The sequence below is a fragment of the Aethalodelphis obliquidens genome, unplaced genomic scaffold (genome assembly GCF_003676395.1).
Source record: "Aethalodelphis obliquidens isolate GAN/ISIS:26980383/991018 unplaced genomic scaffold, ASM367639v1 scaffold91, whole genome shotgun sequence".
NCBI lineage: Eukaryota > Metazoa > Chordata > Mammalia > Artiodactyla > Delphinidae > Aethalodelphis > Aethalodelphis obliquidens.
Window position 1 is genome coordinate 1 of NW_020838035.1, and position 17362 is coordinate 17362.

The window sequence follows — 17362 nt, forward strand, 5'->3', positions numbered from 1 at the left end:
GGCCCGGCCAGAAAGCTCTGTGCGCACCGTCTCATGAGGCTGCCTGTCCCCAGCCAGCTGGAGGGGTCGGGAGTCAGATGGGGAACCGAAGTGTCCAGGAGGTTGGAGTGCGGAGAGGTGGAGACCGTCTCTGCAGAAGGGTCGTAGGAGGGTCTGGGTACTGGGGGGAGGGGTGGCCTTACACCTGTTCCCACCCTACACGAGCCTGATCCACCCCTCCAGGCCCCCTGAGACCCCTGCCCTCCCCCAGGCCCCGTGAGGCCCCGCCTCGTGCTCCTGCCTGGGGTGCGCTCGCTCAGCTCCCGCGGGGGCGTGTCTGACCCTGCAGCACCTCGCCAGCGCCCGAGGCAGCCGCGGGCTGAGCTCGCCTCCTCAGTCCTTGGGGAGGGGGCTTCCGTGGGTGGGGGGGACCCCAGGCAGCAGGTGAGGAGCACCAGGAGAGGGGGCCAGAGGCCAGAGCCGACCCCCTACAGCCCTTGCTTGTGTCTTCCCGCCAGGGAGGAGTTGGATGGACCAGACTCGAGCCGGGAGGCTGGACCTGGGAGGAGCTGGGCGGCCAAGCCCAGGGGTCCCTGGCTGACGGAGCCCCTGGGACCACGTGGGCAACCCCAGCCTGACAAACGCGTGGGCTGGACCCGGGGAGCCTGGATGCTCCCCACCCACCAGGGTCTATGCAAAGCCTCCCCTGCCTCAAGGACCCTGTAGGAACGAGACCCGCAGGGGCTGAGCAGAAGGACGGGGACAGGCCAGCAGAGCAGCTGTCGTGAGGCCCTGGCTGGCTGACCCCCTGGCCTGGTCCTCCGTCAGAAAGGAGACTCTGCTCCCAGGGGCCACCCTGCAGCCCCTCCTCCTGCACCCCGTGCAAGAGGACCGGATGGGGCTGTGGTCCCGGAGCAGGACCTGGTCCCGCTCTGCACTCGGCCTGCAGGGTCCCTGGAGCCAGCTCCTCTCGGATCGGGGAGACTGTCCTGCACACGTAGGCTCAGGGGCTCGCATCCCGACTGTCCCGTGCCCCATGATAACATGTGGGTGGTCCCCCCCACCCCGGGGTCCCAGGTGGGTCCTGTACACGCTGCCACAGGCGCCCAGATGGCGGCTGCAAACACACAGATTAATTGTCCCCGTCCTACAGGCAGCAGTCGCACGTGGTCCCCCCAGGCAGACGCCCAGGACGGGCAGGGCTCATCCTTCTGGAGGCTCCAGGGAAGACTGTTTCGTCCCTTTCCCAGCTCTGGAGCCACCGGATTGCTGGGGTCGGGACCCCTCTCTGCACCTCACAGCAGCATCTCCGCAGAGGCACTTTCCTCTGAGCCCAAACTCCAGTTCTGTCCTCACACCTGCCCTGACTCTCACTTCTGCCTCCTGTTCACGGGGACCCACGGGGAGGGGGCTTGGTAGGTTCACCGGGGGGCCTCGAGGGCGGGGATTGTCTCTGGAATTAGGACGTGGACGTTGTAGAGGACACGATTCCGCCTGCCACACTGCCCCAGGCGGAAACTCCACAGAATGGCAGTTACAGAAGCAGGCGTGGAGGGCCTGGGCGCACCAAGGACTGAGCTGGGGAGCCTGTAGAGCCGCGTGTGCACAACCGAGTCTCAGAAAACAAGGAGAGCTCACACGGACACCCTGCATCCACACGCTTAGGAGAAGCGCAGAGACTTTTTCCAGCTGAGCTGAAAGCCTGCGACAACTCAGGAAACAGCCCTATAACGCTGAATACAGAGGTAAGGAAAAAAAGCCTTTCCTGGTGCCAAAAGGGCAAGGGAGCGCCCTTCTCATTCGCTTTCCCTTTAGAAAACCTGCAGCATAGCGTCCCGTCTCCCTGAGATGTGTGTGACTCTCTTTAAGCTGGACCCCCGGCCTGTTTGCATCCCAGGAACGTCTGTCTGGGGGCCCTGGAGCCTCTGCAAAGTGAACATCGGGAAGGGGGTCCTGCCTAACCCTGAGGGAGTTTGGCCCCAGGATGTGATTCCCTGCTTGTCGACAAGATGCCCAAAGTTGTATTTTTTCCTTTGGGTAAAGACAACTAACGGGTGTGTGATGGGTGGTCCCGGCCGCCTGGCCCAGTACACAGGGAGATTCTTCCTGCTTGCTGGGCTGTTGGGAGACATTTTAATTACACCCCTGACGCTACCGTGGGAAAGGGCGAGGACTGGCAGCCGTGAACACGTGGACGCAGAGCGGACGGGGAAGCCGGACCTGCCTCCTTCACGGCCAGCGTTCGCAGGGCTTCTGCCGGGCGGCCGGCACGGAAGAACCGGAAAGGCTGGTTCACGAACACACGCAAAGCTTTTACTGTCTCACGGCTCAAGCACCCTGGACAGGACGTCAGGTCTCCAGACGCCTGACGGTCAACCGGAACCACTCGGAGCGCCACCATCGACGCCAGCTTCCAGCCCCACCGGCCCTCCCGCCAGGCTCACGGGGGTGTAGGGCCCACGCAGGGAGCCCGCTTCTCTCTGAGGCGGGAACGTTGCAGCCCCCCGGCCCCCGGGGAGCCCCCCCCCAATCCTCGGGGAGCATCCCCACCCTTGGGCTTCCTTTCAACCTGGAAAGAGCTTCCTGAACCTGCCATAAGCTGAGTCGCTTATGATGACCTTGACATCGGCCACCCCGGCCTCAGGCCTCACGTCCACCGCCTGCACCGTGGCCTCCTGATGCAGCCAGCTGGGAGGAAGACGCGTTTGGTGGTAACGGGCGGCCCCGACAGAGCCCCGAAGCCCCCAGCGAGGCGTCCCGCTTCTCGGCGGGTGGCATCGCCCACGGCCCCGGCCTGCGGGTAAGCGGCCGGGCACCTGCTCACCGCCTGAGCAGCCAGACCGGCTGCGGGGGATGCGGCTGCCCCCGAGTCGCACCCGGACCCCACCTGGCGCCGCCTTCCCCGCCCAGGCCCAGGGCCCCGCCCCGCGCAGCGACTGGTGGGACCCCCGCCACCCCACCCCCCGCCGGGCCGGCCCGACGCACCTCAGCTGCGGCCCCGCCAGCCCCACTCGCAGCGTGAGGACCCGTCTGCCCGTGGCTTTCAGAACTGCTTCCTCCAGCCTGGCTTTCAGCTCTTCCAGCCCGAGCCCCAGGAGCGCTGACACGGCCACCGCGCCGGGTTCGGCGGGTATGTACCTGTAGGGGCGGCCGACGGCTCAGCGAGGGGGGCCGGAGCGGGGACCCCGCCCGCAGGCCCAGCCGTGACGGGCTCAGATTGTGCCGGGCGAGGACGCGGCCCCGCCGGAAGGTGAGAGGAAGGACGTGCGTGGGTCTGGGGTGCAATCCGGGCCCGCGGGGTGGCGGGTCCAAGCGCGCCGCTCGAGCGGCAGCAGGCGTGTCAGGGCACGCCTGAAAGCAGGAGCGGGGAGGCGGCCGCCCCGCCGGCGAGAGACCCGCGTGCGCCCTGGTCGCCAGCGCGAGGGGTCCGGCGGCGGTGGGGCGGCAGGCGCTCACCCGGGCACCAGGTCCACCTTGTTGGGCACTTCCACCATGCAGTCCAGCAGCGGGCGCGGCAGCTGCAGGGTCCGCAGGGCCGACAGGACGCTGGCCTTCTGCAGCTCTGTCTCGGGGTGGCTCACGTCTCGCACGTGGACGATCAGATCCTGAGGACCAGAGGGGCCGGGCAGTCGGAGAGCTCGGGGCCAGCGGTGCCTGGCCCCGCTCGGGAGGACCCGCCAGGTCCACGATGGGGGCTGCGCACCGCTCTCCGTGGGAGGTGGGTGCGGCCGCCCCACGGAGGCTTGTGCCCCAAGGGGGCAGGTGGGACCTGAGGCCACAGAGCCGCTCTGCCGTGCACGGAGCCCCCCAGTGCCCCTCGTTCCGGGCCAGGCTGCCGCTCCAGGTGCACCCGGACTGAGGGGCCGCCTCGTGTCCCCGCCCCGCAGGTGCTGGCCCTACGCCTGCGTGCGGCCACTTGCCCCGTCACCAACCCCCCACCCGGCGGGTGCTGTGCTCGAGGCTCCGGGCCGCTCCACTGTTCTGTGAAACCAAGCTCACGTTCTAAAAAGGCTTCCACCCCTATTCCACACGTTTTACAGGCAGGTACCTTATGCAAAATTCAGAAGAGACAGAAAAGGAGAAAGAGCAGCTGAGGGTAGTAATTCTGCCACAGGAAGGACGTGCCCTTCACAATTTGGGGGGTTCGCTTCTGGGTTGTCTCTTTTTTTGGATGAACTTAAATTTTCTTTTAATCAGCGTTTCAGTTCAGTTCTAGATTTTCAGACACTTTTGAGAACGGTGCTGGCAGCTGCACGTGGCCCTCAGGCTCAGCTGCTGTGACCTCGAAGGTGCTGGGGCATCTGTCACCCGGAGGGCCCCGCAGCCCCTGCACCCTGAGTAAATGCCAGGGTTCACTGGCTCGGGGCCCCAGTGCAGCCAAAAGGTGCAGAGAACCCCTTCTTCATTAGCATTGCCTTCACAGCACTTACACTCGTACAGAGCACAGCTCGCTGAGGGTCAGGGATGGGGGGGATCCAGTCATCGTGAAGTTTTGTGTAATGTGACCCTGCCCCGGGATGCTGTGATGAGGGGACCCTGCCGCGGGATGCTGTGATGAGGGGACCCAGGCCCGTGATGCTGTGATGAGGGGACCCTGCCCCGTGATGCTGCGATAAGGGGACCCTGCCCCGGGATGCTGTGATGTGGGGACCCTGCCCCGTGATGCTGTGATGAGGGGACCCTGCCCCGTGATACTGTGATGAGGGGACCCTGTCCCGTGATGCTGCGATGAGGGGACCCTGTCCCGTGATGCTGTGATGAGGGGACCCTGCCCCGTGATGCTGTGATGAGGGGACCCTGCCCCGTGATGTTGGGATGAGGTGACCCAGGCCCGTGATGCTGTGATGAGGGGACCCTGCCCCGTGATGCTGTGATGAGGGGACCCTGTCCCGTGATGCTGTGATGAGGGGACCCTGTCCTGTGATGCTGTGATGAGGGGACCCTGCCCCAAGATGTTGGGATGAGGGGACCCAGGCCCGTGATGCTGTGTTGAGGGGACCCTGTCCCGTGATGCTGTGATGAGGGGACCCTGTCCAGTGATGCTGCGATGTGGGGACCCTGCCCCGTGATGCTGCGATGAGGGGACCCTGCCCTGGGATGCTGTGATGAGGGGACCCTGCCCTGGGATGCTGTGATGAGGGGACCCTGCCCCATGATGCAGTGATGAGGGGACCCTGCCCCGTGATGCTGTGATGAGGGGACCCTGTCCCGTGATGCTGTGATGAGTGGACCCAGGCTCGTGATGTTGTGATGAGGGGACCCAGGCCCGTGATGTTGGGATGAGGGGACCTGCCTCCTGTTGGTGGGTATTTGAGGCGACCTGGCCCTCCACACTCACCGAATGGCCCACGTCCTCCAGGGTGGCCGAGAAGGACTCGACCAGGCTGTGGGGCAGCTGGGAGAGGAAGCCAATGGTGTCCATGTAGATGACAGTCAGCCGGGAGGGCAGCCTCCCCGCGTGGGCTGTGACGTCCAGCGTGGCAAATAGCTGGTCCCGGGGCTGGATGGCGGCGTCCCCTGTCAGGGCCTTGATCAACGTGGTCTTTCCTGCACGTCGGGCACAAGGGGACCATGCGTCTCAGACCCCTCCGGTCCCCCACCGACCACTGTGGACCTCGGGGCTGCCCCACACTGATCACAGGGCGCTGGAGGATGGGCAGGGGCAGGAGGTCTGTGCGCTCAGAACTCACCGCAGGACCCATGGGACGCTGTGCGGGCTGTGCAACGACTCAGCTGCCACTGTCTAGCCTTCAGGGTAAAGTGGACCAGGGCCAGGGCAAGAGTGCTGGTGTAGACGGGAGAGATGGCATAGACAAAGACAGTGGTGACGTGCATGTGAGGTGGGCAGGCGTCCAAACAGGCGGAGGGATGGTCCCGTGGAGTAACCGAGCTGTGGTGTGGTGTCCGTGTAGACGAGGGAATGGTGGAGTAGGGGGGTGCAGTGTGTGCAGAGAGGTAGTGAGGGTGTAGACAGTGCTGTGTGTACCTGAGGAGGTCCTAGAACACCCTCCTCCACAGCCTTTCCTGACAACGTGGACACTTTCTCCACCGAGCCCAGGTTCAGGGGCAGCAGCAGTAACCGTCCAGCCCAGGGACACCCCTGGCTACGCCTGTAAGTCCCGCCGATGGCCCACCAGGAGGTGGTGAGGGGTCCTGCCGTCGAGTAACTGGATGGCGGGGCTCGGCCTGGACGCCCCTGCTCAGTGCAGGACCCCGAACTCCCGGTCAGTGAGAGTCGGGATCAAGCCAACACTCACTGGATCCTGTGACAGTTAGCGGAGGACACGGCACCCTCTGGGGATGCAGCCAGGAGGGGCAGTTGGGATTTCCTGACACGGGTGATCTTACCTGTAGACATTTACGACTTTTCAAGCCTGGACACCCACCCCACAGCTTCCTGTGCACGTTTATGGGACATTCCCTCCCTCCTCTGGACGCAGACCGTGAGCGCCTGATAAAGGGACGGGCCCGTCACAGCAGTGCTTCCCGAGCATGTGGCGGGGCCGGGCCTCAGGGGAGCCCAGCAAGTGTTGTGGACTGAATCCCCACAGTGGAGGGAACTGGGTGCTTTCCACTTATCTCAGGGCACCTGTGACCCTAAAGGACGCCCTACACTCTGTTCCCCACGTGGAGTCCACTTGATGTGCTCGTGCAGACAAAGCTGAGGACAGACTGCAAAGTTTTCCTTGGCAACATCTGAACCACTCTGATCCCTGCAAGACCCTGTCCACTCTCAACGGACTTAAAACTGTCACTACTTCCTCGTTCTCAGAGTCTGGAGGACAACCACTAAGAGGGGCGTCAGCCCACGGCAGTCACACGGGGGGCCGCCCCGGGACGGGGCCCGAGTGCAGCCCTTCTCACTGCGGGCTAGCCCTCCATGAATACTCAGTCTCGCTGGGTTGGCAAGTGGGTCCCCCTAGCGTACACCTGCCCGGCCCCGGGGAGGGCCCACTTCTCACCGCAGTTCGTGTATCCAACCACGGAGACCACAGGGAACTCCCGCCGCCTCCGCTGCTGCCCCAGGAGAAGCTTCTTCCGGCGGAGTCTGTCCAGGGCCTTTCGAATCTTCGCTTCCTTATCTTTCAGGAGGCGCTCTTGCACCTGCATGAAAGACTCTCCTAGAAACACCCGAGATGGTGAGTCAGCGAGCAGACACAAAAGGGGCAAGAGCCACGGGGGTGCCTGCGGGGGACGTGGACAGGCTCACGCGTGGGGCTGCAGGGACCCCCCCTCCCCCACCCAGCCGGCTCCCCTGTACACTTGGCCCCAACACCTTCTGTTCTGAGACAGCTCTGCCCGGCGCGAGGTGGCCTTGCACTTCTGCCCTCTGAGGTCTCCTGGGCTCCCCTTTACCCAGGAGGAAGAGGCCAAGGGGAGAGCCTCAGAAGGGCCCCCATGATACCCACAGTGGGCTGAGTGGTGCCCCAAAGATGTGTCCACACCCTGACCCCCAGGACCTACAGATGGGGCCTTATTAAGAAACAGGGTCTCTGCAGATGTGATGCAGTGAAGGGTCTGAGATGAGGTCCCCTGGAGGAGGGTGGCCCTACAAACAATGACAGGGTCCTTCTAAGAGACAGAAGAGGAGAGACCCAGACACAGAGAAGCCCCGTGAAGATGGCGGCAGAGACGGGAGGGACGCGGCCACAAGCCCAGGGACGCCTGGAGCCCCCAGAAGCTGGAAGGGGCGGGAAGGACCCTCCCCTGGAGCCTCCAGAAGGAACCAGCCCTTCTAACTCCTTGATCTGGTCTGCAGGATTTGGGGAGGATGAATGTCTGTGGTTTTAAGGCACCGGTTCGTGGTCCTTCGTTACGGCCGCACCAGGGAAACACCTTGATACCATCCCTTTGACTGTGACCATGGACGAGGCCCCATCAGGACCTCTGAGGAACGTCGTCCCCTTTGTAGGGGTGGTGGCCACGACACGCCCCCCTTCTGAGCTCCCGGTGACAAGACGTCAGACACGGTACCTGACCCCATGATGTGGCGAGAGTCCCGTCCTCGTCCACCCAGGTAGGCAACGTTGTTTTTCAGGTGGGACCTGGCGTGGAAATGGGTCGGCTCAGGAGACGGAAGCATGTGCCCGTGGGAGGCTGGGACAGAGCCCTGGGTGGGGAGTGGGCATCTAGACAGGAAGAACAGGCTCGCTGGGGGCCTCCCCGCCGTGTGGGCCTTCACGGGAGGGGACAGAGGGTCCCTTGCTGGGTGGCACTCCAGTGGGCCACGTGCCCTAGTAGGTGGGTTGCTTGGACACGTCCCCACTGGCCACATTCCACCCTCACCACCCTGGCAACAGTCGAGGTATGGAAAAGCAAGAAGGGGTCCAAGGAGGGTTCCATCTGCCCCGAGCCCGGGCTCTGGAGGTACCTGAGCAGGGGGAGCTCGGCCAGCGCCACCTGCAGCCGGGCCTCCTTGGTGCGGGCGTTGCAGCGGAAAATATGAAGAACCACCGTGAATCGGTCGAACACCTGCACACCCCAGGCGGCTTCCAGTTCTTTCTAGAAGATGGAGCGCGAGGGAGGGGACCTGTGGTGACCCCAGGCCCGTGGAGACCTGTGTTCTCACGGGGACACTAACCCACTTGCTCAGCCGCCGTGGGCGGGAAACAGCGAGCTTCTGAGGTACCTTGGTGGGTGCAGCCATCCTCTCCACATTCAGGAAGACGGCGGTGATTTCCGGGGACCCTCTGATTTTCTCTAGGAAAAGAGGTTGGCCTCTCAGAGGTCTGCACGCCCATGGTGTCTGTCTGGGGACCCTGCACTTTGGCCGTGTTCGCCGGACACCCCGAGTCTCTGAGCACAGTATTTGTCAAGTGTGGGTCGGGAAGGACCGGACCGGGTCCATCTTGAGGGGAGTAGATCTCACACACATGGGGGGTCCCGTGACCCCGTGGGGACTGAGTGCCCGTTAGACACAGATGGGCGGTGAGCGCCCCCCTTGGCATGTCTCCCGCTCTGAGCTGTGAGCTAGACATGGCTTTGGGACGAGGACGTTGCGGTCCATGGAGGGCAGGGGTCACACGCAGGATCCCCTCCGCAGGGCACTGGGGAGGGGGGTGGGCTGGGCTGGGGCGCAGGGCTGGCGTGCGCCCGACTCTCAAAGGTCCCGCCTGTGTCCTGGGGCCTCGTTTGAATTCTGACACGGGCGTGGTGGCTTTTGCCATCTGATCCAAGTTCCTGTGAGGCCCAGAGGGACGACCATGCTTGCTCTGTTTCTGGGAGGGTGACGGGGACACGTGTGCTGGACTCACCTGTCAGGCGCTCCAAGGTCCCTCTGCCGAAGACGAGCTTCCTGTCTGGCGTTTTGGTGGGCACCACCACCGTGTCCACCACCGACCAGCCATCCAGCGTGTGCACCAGCGCCTGTGCCTCCACCACCTGCCACTCAGCTTTGGGGAGAGACAGGCCAGTGTGAGGGTCATTTACGGCTGGGTCAGCCCCGGGCTGTGTCCAGCCCTGCCCAGGGACCTGGGCCACGTGCCCCAGGCTGGGACGGCTTCCTGCTTCCTGCCTACACAACGGTCCCGAGAAAGCGACCCAATCAGTGTTTGCTCGAAATGCAGCTCTGTTCTTCTGGGTAGATGGTCAGGAGGGGTGGACACAGGACCGGGAAGGGGAGCAGGGCCCTGAGCCGAGCAGGGACGCGGGGATGCCCCCACGCCCCGTGTTGGAATCTGGGACATCTGCCCCGTGGGGACTCATGGTCCCTTGTGACCCACTGGACAGCATCCCCTGTGAGGCTCCCAAGGGCCCATGAAACCTGCCGCCCCGCCTGCGGGGTGGGGCCCTTGCCGAGCCTGGCCCAAGAAAGGAAGCGCCCACCCAGGGCCCCGGCCGTGAACGGTGAGGGCGTGTGTGTGTGTGTGTGTGTGTGTGTGTGTGTGTGTGTGTGTGTGTCTGTGTGTTTGTGTGTGTGTCTGTGTGTCTGTGTGTGTGTCTGTGTCGGGAGAGGCAGGGCCCAGCCAGGGCAGGAGCCCAGGACACCGAGGGCACAGGCCGTGGATGGAGGGCTGTCGGGGGCCGCCCCGCCCTAGGCTCTCCTCCTGACGGTCCTTCCCGAGCAGGAAGGGGGCATGGGATAGCCGAGACTCTCCCCTGAAGGACAGCAGGCAGATGGGCAGTGATGCCAACGTGTCCCGGGGCTGGGCCGGACAGGGTGGACGGGGCTGACTCAGGTCTGGAGGGGCGGTGGCCTGGAGGACAGCTCTGCGGGGCCCCGGGCGTGTTCTGTGAGATGTGGAGCGTGTACCCCAAGCCCCATGGGAGGCTGGCCCCCCATCCCGCGCCTGTGCCCCCGCCCCCTGGGAGGCCACCCTTGCACAGAATCTCAGAGCCGTGGCCCCTCTGTGGCACCGCTGCTTCGCTGTCCCCACTCCCCGGACACCTGGGTGCTGCTGTCTCTGGGGTCACCTGACCCTCCTCAGGGCACAGCCAGGACACAGGCCAGAGGCTGGGGAGTAGGGGCCAGGCAGGGTCTGAGGCCACAGATCAGGGTCCCCCCCTTCTCTGGACCGTGGTCCTCATCCTCTGGGCTGTGCGGGGGCCCCATCTTCTGGGACATGGGGGGCGGGGTCCCCCATTCTCTAGGCCAAGGGGAGGTGGTCTTCTTGGGTGTGACGCCCCATGGGCCCGCCAGCTTGTCCCACCTCCTGCACCTGCTGGTCGCTCAGGTCAGCAGGTGCTTGGTCACGCCTGACCTCCGTCCTTCAACTCCAGGTCTGACCCAGCAGTAATCCCTGCAGGTGCTGTCTCTCCTGATCGCAGGGGCCACAGCCCCAGCTCCGTGGTGAGAGCCTGCACGGGTGCCAGCGGCCTCCCTCCTGCTGCGCTGCACAGCTGCCTGCCTGGGGGTCTGGCACCCCGCAACCCCACCCTGAAGGCCAGGGTTAGGATTCGGCGGGGACAGAAACGGAGAAGCACTAGTGCGGGTCACAGCCCAGGGGCACAGGCACCATAAGAGACCGAACCCTGATCCCAGGACCACAGAAGGCTTCCCCTCCCCCACACGTCAGCACCTCACCACTAAGGTCTATTTACAGCAGTTCCTTTCACCTTGTGCATCACGTCTAGCTATCAAAAAAAAACTACCAGGCGCACCAAAAGGCAGTCCGAAGAGACAGAGCGAGCATCAGAACCAGACGTGGCAGGTGTTGGACTTACTGAGCCAGGAATTTAAAACAACTATGATTACCATGCCAAGAGCTCTAATGGATTTAGTAGACAGCATGCAAGAACGGACAGGCAAGGCAAGCAGAGAGATGGAAATCCCAAGAAAGAACCAAAAAGAACTGCTAGAGATCACAAGCGCTCTGGCAGAAATGACGACCGCCTCACGTGGGCCTGCTGGTAGACTGGACTTGGCAGAGAAAGGATCCTGGAGTTCAAGCATATGACAACATGGAAAATTAAAAATGTCTGCTCTGCAAATGACGTCATCAGCGGACTGAGAAGTTAAGCCACAGACCTGGGAGAAAATATGTGCAAAAAACACATCCATAAGCGCTGGTATCCAAAATATAAAAACAATTCTTAAAGTTCAGCAATAAGAAAACAACCTACTAAAAAATGGGCCAGACACCGTAACAGACACCTCACCAAAAAGATATACAGATGGCAAATGAACATAGGACAAGATGGTCCACATCCTCTGTCATCAGGGAAATGCAAACTAAAACAGCAATGAGACACCACTACACACCTATCAGAAGAGCCAAAATCCACAATCCTGACAACACGAAATGCTGACAAGCGTGTGCAGCACCTCTCCCACTCACTGCTGGGAGGGAAGCAAAATGGTACGGCCACTTCGGAAGATGCTCTGGCAGCTTCTCATAAAGCTAAACATAGTCTTACCATACAATCCGGCAATCATACTCCTTGGCATTTGCCCAAAGGATGTGAAAACTTACATCCACACAAAAACCTGCACATCGATGTTTATAGCAGCTTTATTCATAATTGTCAAAACGGAAGCAACAAAGGTGTCCTTTAGTACATGACTAGATAAATAAACTGTGGTCCATCCAGACAATACAATATTATTCAGCACTAAGATGAAATGAGCTGTCAGGCCATGAAAACACATGGAGGAACCTTAAATGCATATGACTAAGTGAAAGAAGCCAGTGAGAAAAGGCTACACACTGTGTGGTTCCAGGTCTATGACACTCTGGAAAAGGCACAACAATGGAGACAGTAAAAGGCCCAGTGTTTGTCAGGGGTTTAAGACGGGGAGGGAGGGATGAACGCGTGGGGCACAGAGGATTTTTAGGGCCGTGAAACGACTCTGTATGATGCTATAATGGTGGATACACGTCATCGTACATTTGCCCAAACCCACAGAATGTACAAGACCAGGAGTGAACCCTAATCAACGTAAACCGTGGACTTGGGGTGACGATGTTATGTCAACATAGGCTCGTCAGTTATAACAAATTCACCGTCTGGTGGGGATGCTGAAAACGGCAGAGGCCATCCGTTGGTGAGGGCAGCGAGTATATGTGAAAAGTCTCCATACGTTCCCCCCAATTTTGCTGTGAAACTAAAATCACCCTAAAAACAAGTTTTTAAGAAAAAAAAGGAACGAAGCACTGACACAGGCTACAACATATGTACGCCTCAGAAACATGGTGCTCAGTGAGAGAAGCCAGACACGGAAGGCCACATATCACGCACATGAAATGTCCAGGACAGGCAAATCCACGGGGACAGAAGGCCGACTCCTGCTTGCCGGGGGTTGGGTGGGGGAGAAGCAAGGGGGAGGCCTACTACTGAGGGTACAGGGTCTCCTTCCGGGGAGATGAGAATGTTGTGGAACCAGACAGAGGTGGTGGCTGCACAAGACTGTGAACGTCCTAGTTGCCCCTGAATGGTACCCTTCAAAGTGGTTAATCTTATGCTCTGCTAACTGTATCTCAATAAAGGTCTAAGAGGAGTAAAGGAATAAGGAGAATGCCACCCCTCAACCCGCAATCGCGTCACTGCTCTGCTCAACCCAGAGTACCTGTGATGACCTGACTCCTTGCATGGCTGCACCACTGCAGTGACTTGGCTCTGACAGCCCCTGAACAGCCGAGGGGCAGCGGTCCCAGGAGGGCCCAGGACGTGCTCCCTCAGGAGCCCTAACCCTGGACACTGTCCCTATTCATCCGTGGGGTCCGTCTCCCCAGGCCATCCAGGACCACCCTGGTGAGACGGCCCCGTCCCCGCCCCCGTCCGTCCGCCTTCCTGCTGGGTTCTGAACACAGCACTCAGGTCAGGCGGCGAGCTCCTGCCCGGCGTGTTTGCTGTCCTCCCAGCACGACCGGGGCGGGTACAGTGGGGTTGCTGATGCCCGAGGGCCATGGAGGCAGGTCCCAGGCGTCTCAGGGGCTCAGCCGGGTTCACGGTTTCTGCTACAAAGGGCGTGTGAACACGCTTGTGCACAACCTTCGGGCGTAGTACTCAGCGTTACACAGTGAAAGCGGGTCAACAAGGGCTTAAAGCTGAGCGACACACCCCGTGCAAACCGGCGTTAGTTGTTGGATTCTCTTCCTTTACAGATGGGGAGGCTGCGCGGGGCAGAAGGGCCGAGCGACAACCTGGGGCGCGTCCGAAAGGGGAAGGGGCCCCGGACCCGCTATGTGCACGCGGGAAGGCGCCCCAGCCCAGAATTAGGATTTCCAGGCCCGCTGCAGGGGTGCGGCTGCCGGGAGCGGGTCGGGTGGGGGTAGTCCAGCTCTCGGAGTCCCGCTCCCAGAAGCCACGCCATAAGGGCTCCAGCCCTCAGAGTCACGCCCCCAAAACCACGCCCCTTCAGCCCGCCCATTCAGAAGCCCCGCCCTTCGGCAGCTCAGCCCAGAGCGCCAGAACTCGAAACCCGCCCCCGGCGTCCCCGCCCTTTAAGTTCCGGGACTCGGCGCTCTTCACGGCTCTCCCCCCCATCAGTCCGCGGCCACAGTCACGGTCACCTCGGGTCCCCGGCGGCTTCCCGGGCCCCCACTTGACGTCAGGGTGAACCAAGCACACGCGCTGGGTCCCCGCCGGCAGCAAAGGGTCCCTCCTCAGCAGCTCCTCCTCCTCCTCTTCCTCCTCCTCCGCAGCTTCTGGTTCCTCCTCACCCTCCTTTCCTCCAGTCCGACTTCTCCGGCCATCTGCACGTGGTCCCCGCCCCCCACCCCCTCGCCCCTCCGGGCACCCCAGGCCCCCTCGGAAGGCGGCGAGCGCACGCTCCGGGCAGGGCGACAGCGGTGGCGCGGCCCTCGGAGCCCCGCAGCCGCGAGCCACGCGAAAGAGCCAGGACGCCGGGCGGACGGCGGCTCGCACGGCCCACATACCGCAAGCGCTCCTACGCAACAGGGCGGGGCCTCAGGGGCGTGCTCCCATGCAGGCTGCCCATTGGCCGTCCGGGTCACGTGCTCGCCGCCGCCTGATTGGTGCGCGCGGTCCGGGCCGGGAGGCCGGTCTGGGACACCGCAGCCTGGGCACACGTTTCTCTCTGCTGCGGATGCTCTAGGCGGCTTCCCAAGGCACGTAGTGCCGGAGCAGGGCCAGACCGGGCACCCAACCCAGTGGGCGCTCCCCCACGCTCGCCACCTCCCCGCACCCCGGTCAGGCCTCTGCGCAGGGTCGGGGTGCGGTCCTGGGGATCAGTCCCGTCCTCCGGAACCCCGAACTCTGCCTTGGTGGATCCGAGTGTGGCTCCAGGGGTCCCAGACCCTGCCTTGGTGGAGGTCCGAGGGCGGCCCCCGGAGCCCCAAACGCTGCCTTAATGGTCCGAGTGCAGCCCTGGGGTCCCAGGTCCTGCCTTAGGGCTCTTAGTGTGTCACAGGAGTCCCAGATCCTGCCTTGGGGGTTCAAGTGCATTTCTGAGTGTCCCAGACCCTGCCCTAGGCGTACAAATGCGGACCCGGGTCCTAGACCCTGCCTTAGGGGGAGTCTGAGTGCAGCCCTGAGGGCCCAGAACTCTGCCTTAGGGGTCCCGGTTCAGCCTGGGTTTCAGACCATGCCTTGGGGAGGGGTCCCGGATCCTACCTTAGGTGTCCGGGTGCGGCACCGGGGGTCCTAGACCCTGCCTTGGGGATCCAGTCCCATCCCTGGAGGTCCCAGACTTTACCTTGGGGTCTGGGGTCTGGAGTCTGGACTGGACGGGTATTGCAAACACTGCTTGGGGGTTTCAAATCCAAGTCTGGGGATCTGAAGTCTATGGTGGTAGCTTGACTGTGGCCCTGGGGGTCCAGGCAAGTCGCGGTGGATCCTAAACTCTGCCTTGGGGCTGTGTGTCTGGCCCAGAGGTCACAAACTTGGGCTTGGAGTCTCCTGTCTGGCCCTGGCAGGATGAACTCCGTGTTGGTAGCCCGAGTGTGGGAATGCAGCCCTGGGCCCCAAGACCCTGCCTTGCCGGCAGGGGTGGGGGGTCCTAGTGGGACTCCAGGGGTCATGAACCCTGCTTTGGGGATCCCATCCTATCCCTGGAGGTCTCGAACCCTGTCTTGGGGGTTCCACTCGATCCTTGGGGATCCCAGACCCTGCTTTACGGGATCTGAGTGCAGCCCTGGGACTCCTCAGCCTTGCCTTGCAGGCCCAAGTCTGTGACAGTGCATTCCCAGCCTCTACTTTGGGGGTGTTGAAGTGCCGCCCTTTGGGTCCCAGACCCTGCCATGGGAGTCCAAGCCCATCCCCAGGGGCCCCTGACTTTGCCATGAGTGTCCGATGCTGTCCTTCTGCAGGAGTCCCAAATGCTGGTCGCGGCTTCCCAATAGGACAAGGGGGTGTTCCAAAGTCTGCGATGGTAGCCTGAGTGCAGCCTTGAGGGTGTGAGTCATGCTAGCGGTCTCAGGCCCTGCCCTGAGGGTCCGAATCCAGCTGGCAGATGGAGCTTGGTTCATGATAGCAGACTCCACGGCATCACAGAAGGTGGGAGGCAGGCTGATTCCAAAGGAGAACCCCTCCCATTCAGACTGTAATTAGTCATATTCTCTTGGCAAAACTTACAAATGGCATGGTAACCCTAACCCCACCATTGAAAAAAAAAAAAATACAGTCAAGCCCCAGCCATCACGGATTTGCTCGGCGGGGCGGGGGGGGGGGGGCGGTGAGAAGTCTCTGATTCACGGACGATCCTGCACTTAGAATCAGGAGAGCTGGTGGGTCACCTCTCCCCCTTCGCAGCAGTAGGAAACGATGACTTTGATGTGGTGCCTCTGTCCCCATGGTGTTGCCAGTTTCTTTTCAGTGGCTCCCTTTTGTAACTTGCTTCCCTCTACTGACAAGAGGTGTTAAGAAGTCTAATGGTGGGCTATGCACTTAAAATCCCCAGGGTTTGGGGGTGTCCACACATTTGGGAGATGCTGTGAGTGAGTCGGGGTGGCAGTGTCATTACATGGCTTACAGCTTCAAGGGCTGCATTTAGCAACTTGACTTTTCTTGTACCTTAGATGAAGGTCTGGCCAAATTGTGGTGAAATCAGAGTCTGTCTCAAAAGGCAGTGGCCCTGAGAATATGTGTAAAGGCTACTTATTAGGGATTTTGTCAGGATAACAATCTGCTCAATTTGTATACGTTCGTTACTTGGGCTTGAAAGTGCATTTTCCCTCCATGGAAAAAAGTGACATATTTGTGTAGATAATTAGAAGGTGCAGAAAACAACCCAGAAGGAAATAAAGATCACCTACAATATGACCATACAGAGATAACTATTGTTAAGATTTTGTTATTTATTCTTCCAGTTTTTTAAATGTACATATACACACAGGTTTGTGGATTCATATAATATATATTGTTTTATAAAAGTTTTAACTTAAATTGTATCCTGCATATACTTTCAGTACATAAAGTAGCACTGTGTCTTGACTGCGTAGAATGTGATTCAGTGGCTATTTCACCAGTTACTTAATCCCTCATGTTAACTGGGCTTACATGTATGCCTGGGGATATGACTGCCATGTAGTGAGATCACTGTTCTCTATTCACTCCTCATGCATTTCATATGAAAATAAGCGGCAGCCCGACTATAATTTCGATAGTTGTACTGGGCAAATCACTGACATGCCGAGGAGTTTCTCATCTGGGCGTTAAGCATGCGTGAGTGAGAACCTTCTTTTCTTAATTGAAGTATAGCTGATTTACAGTGTTTCAGGTGTACAGCAAGGTGATTCATTTATATATATATCTATTCTTTTTCAGATTCTTTTCCATTATAGGTTCTTACAAGATATTGAATAGAGTTCCCTGTGCTCTACAGTAGGTCCTTGTTGGTTGTCTATTTTATATATAGTAGTGTGTATCTGTTAATCCCAAACTCCTAATTTATCGCTCCCCCATCCCCTTTCCCCTTTGGTAACCACAGGTTTGTTTTCTATGTCTGTGAGTCTATTTCTGTTTTGTAAATAAATTCATTTGT

At 60.6% G+C, this 17362-nt stretch overlaps 1 protein-coding gene across 8 annotated transcripts; it reads right to left on the reverse strand.

Annotated features, from left to right (window-relative positions):
• Window positions 1–2270: 2270 nt before the first annotated feature.
• GTPBP6 (GTP binding protein 6) lies at window positions 2271–14300 on the reverse strand. Of its 8 annotated transcripts, none has more exons than XM_027095572.1 (10): window positions 13932–14300; window positions 9234–9371; window positions 8609–8679; window positions 8351–8481; window positions 7954–8024; window positions 6942–7100; window positions 5318–5526; window positions 3436–3584; window positions 2965–3117; window positions 2271–2667 (listed from the first exon to the last, which is right to left on the reverse strand). In XM_027095572.1, exons 1-10 carry the CDS (start codon window positions 14293–14295, stop codon window positions 2544–2546), a joined length of 1569 nt encoding a protein of 522 aa, XP_026951373.1. In that variant the 5' UTR covers window positions 14296–14300; the 3' UTR covers window positions 2271–2543. The 8 variants fall into 8 exon arrangements, with proteins under 8 accessions (XP_026951373.1, XP_026951372.1, XP_026951375.1 ...); XM_027095571.1 differs by having other exon boundaries at window positions 2271–2773; XM_027095574.1 differs by lacking the exons at window positions 2271–2667; window positions 2965–3117 and having other exon boundaries at window positions 3465–4514; window positions 5037–5526.
• Between the last annotated feature and the right edge of the window lie 3062 nt (window positions 14301–17362).

Bases quoted from the DNA above. Each gene is read 5' to 3' on its own strand.
- GTPBP6 (XM_027095567.1), bottom strand. From the start codon at position 14,295: ATGTGGGCCGTGCGAGCCGCCGTCCGCCCGGCGTCCTGGCTCTTTCGC. The intron at 9,372-13,931 runs GTGACCGTGACT...CTCTCCCCAAAG, and splicing joins GAAGCCGCCGGGGACCCGAG to CTGAGTGGCAGGTGGTGGAG. The intron at 8,025-8,350 runs GTACCTCCAGAG...TTTCCACGCCAG, and splicing joins GCCGAGCTCCCCCTGCTCAG to GTCCCACCTGAAAAACAACG.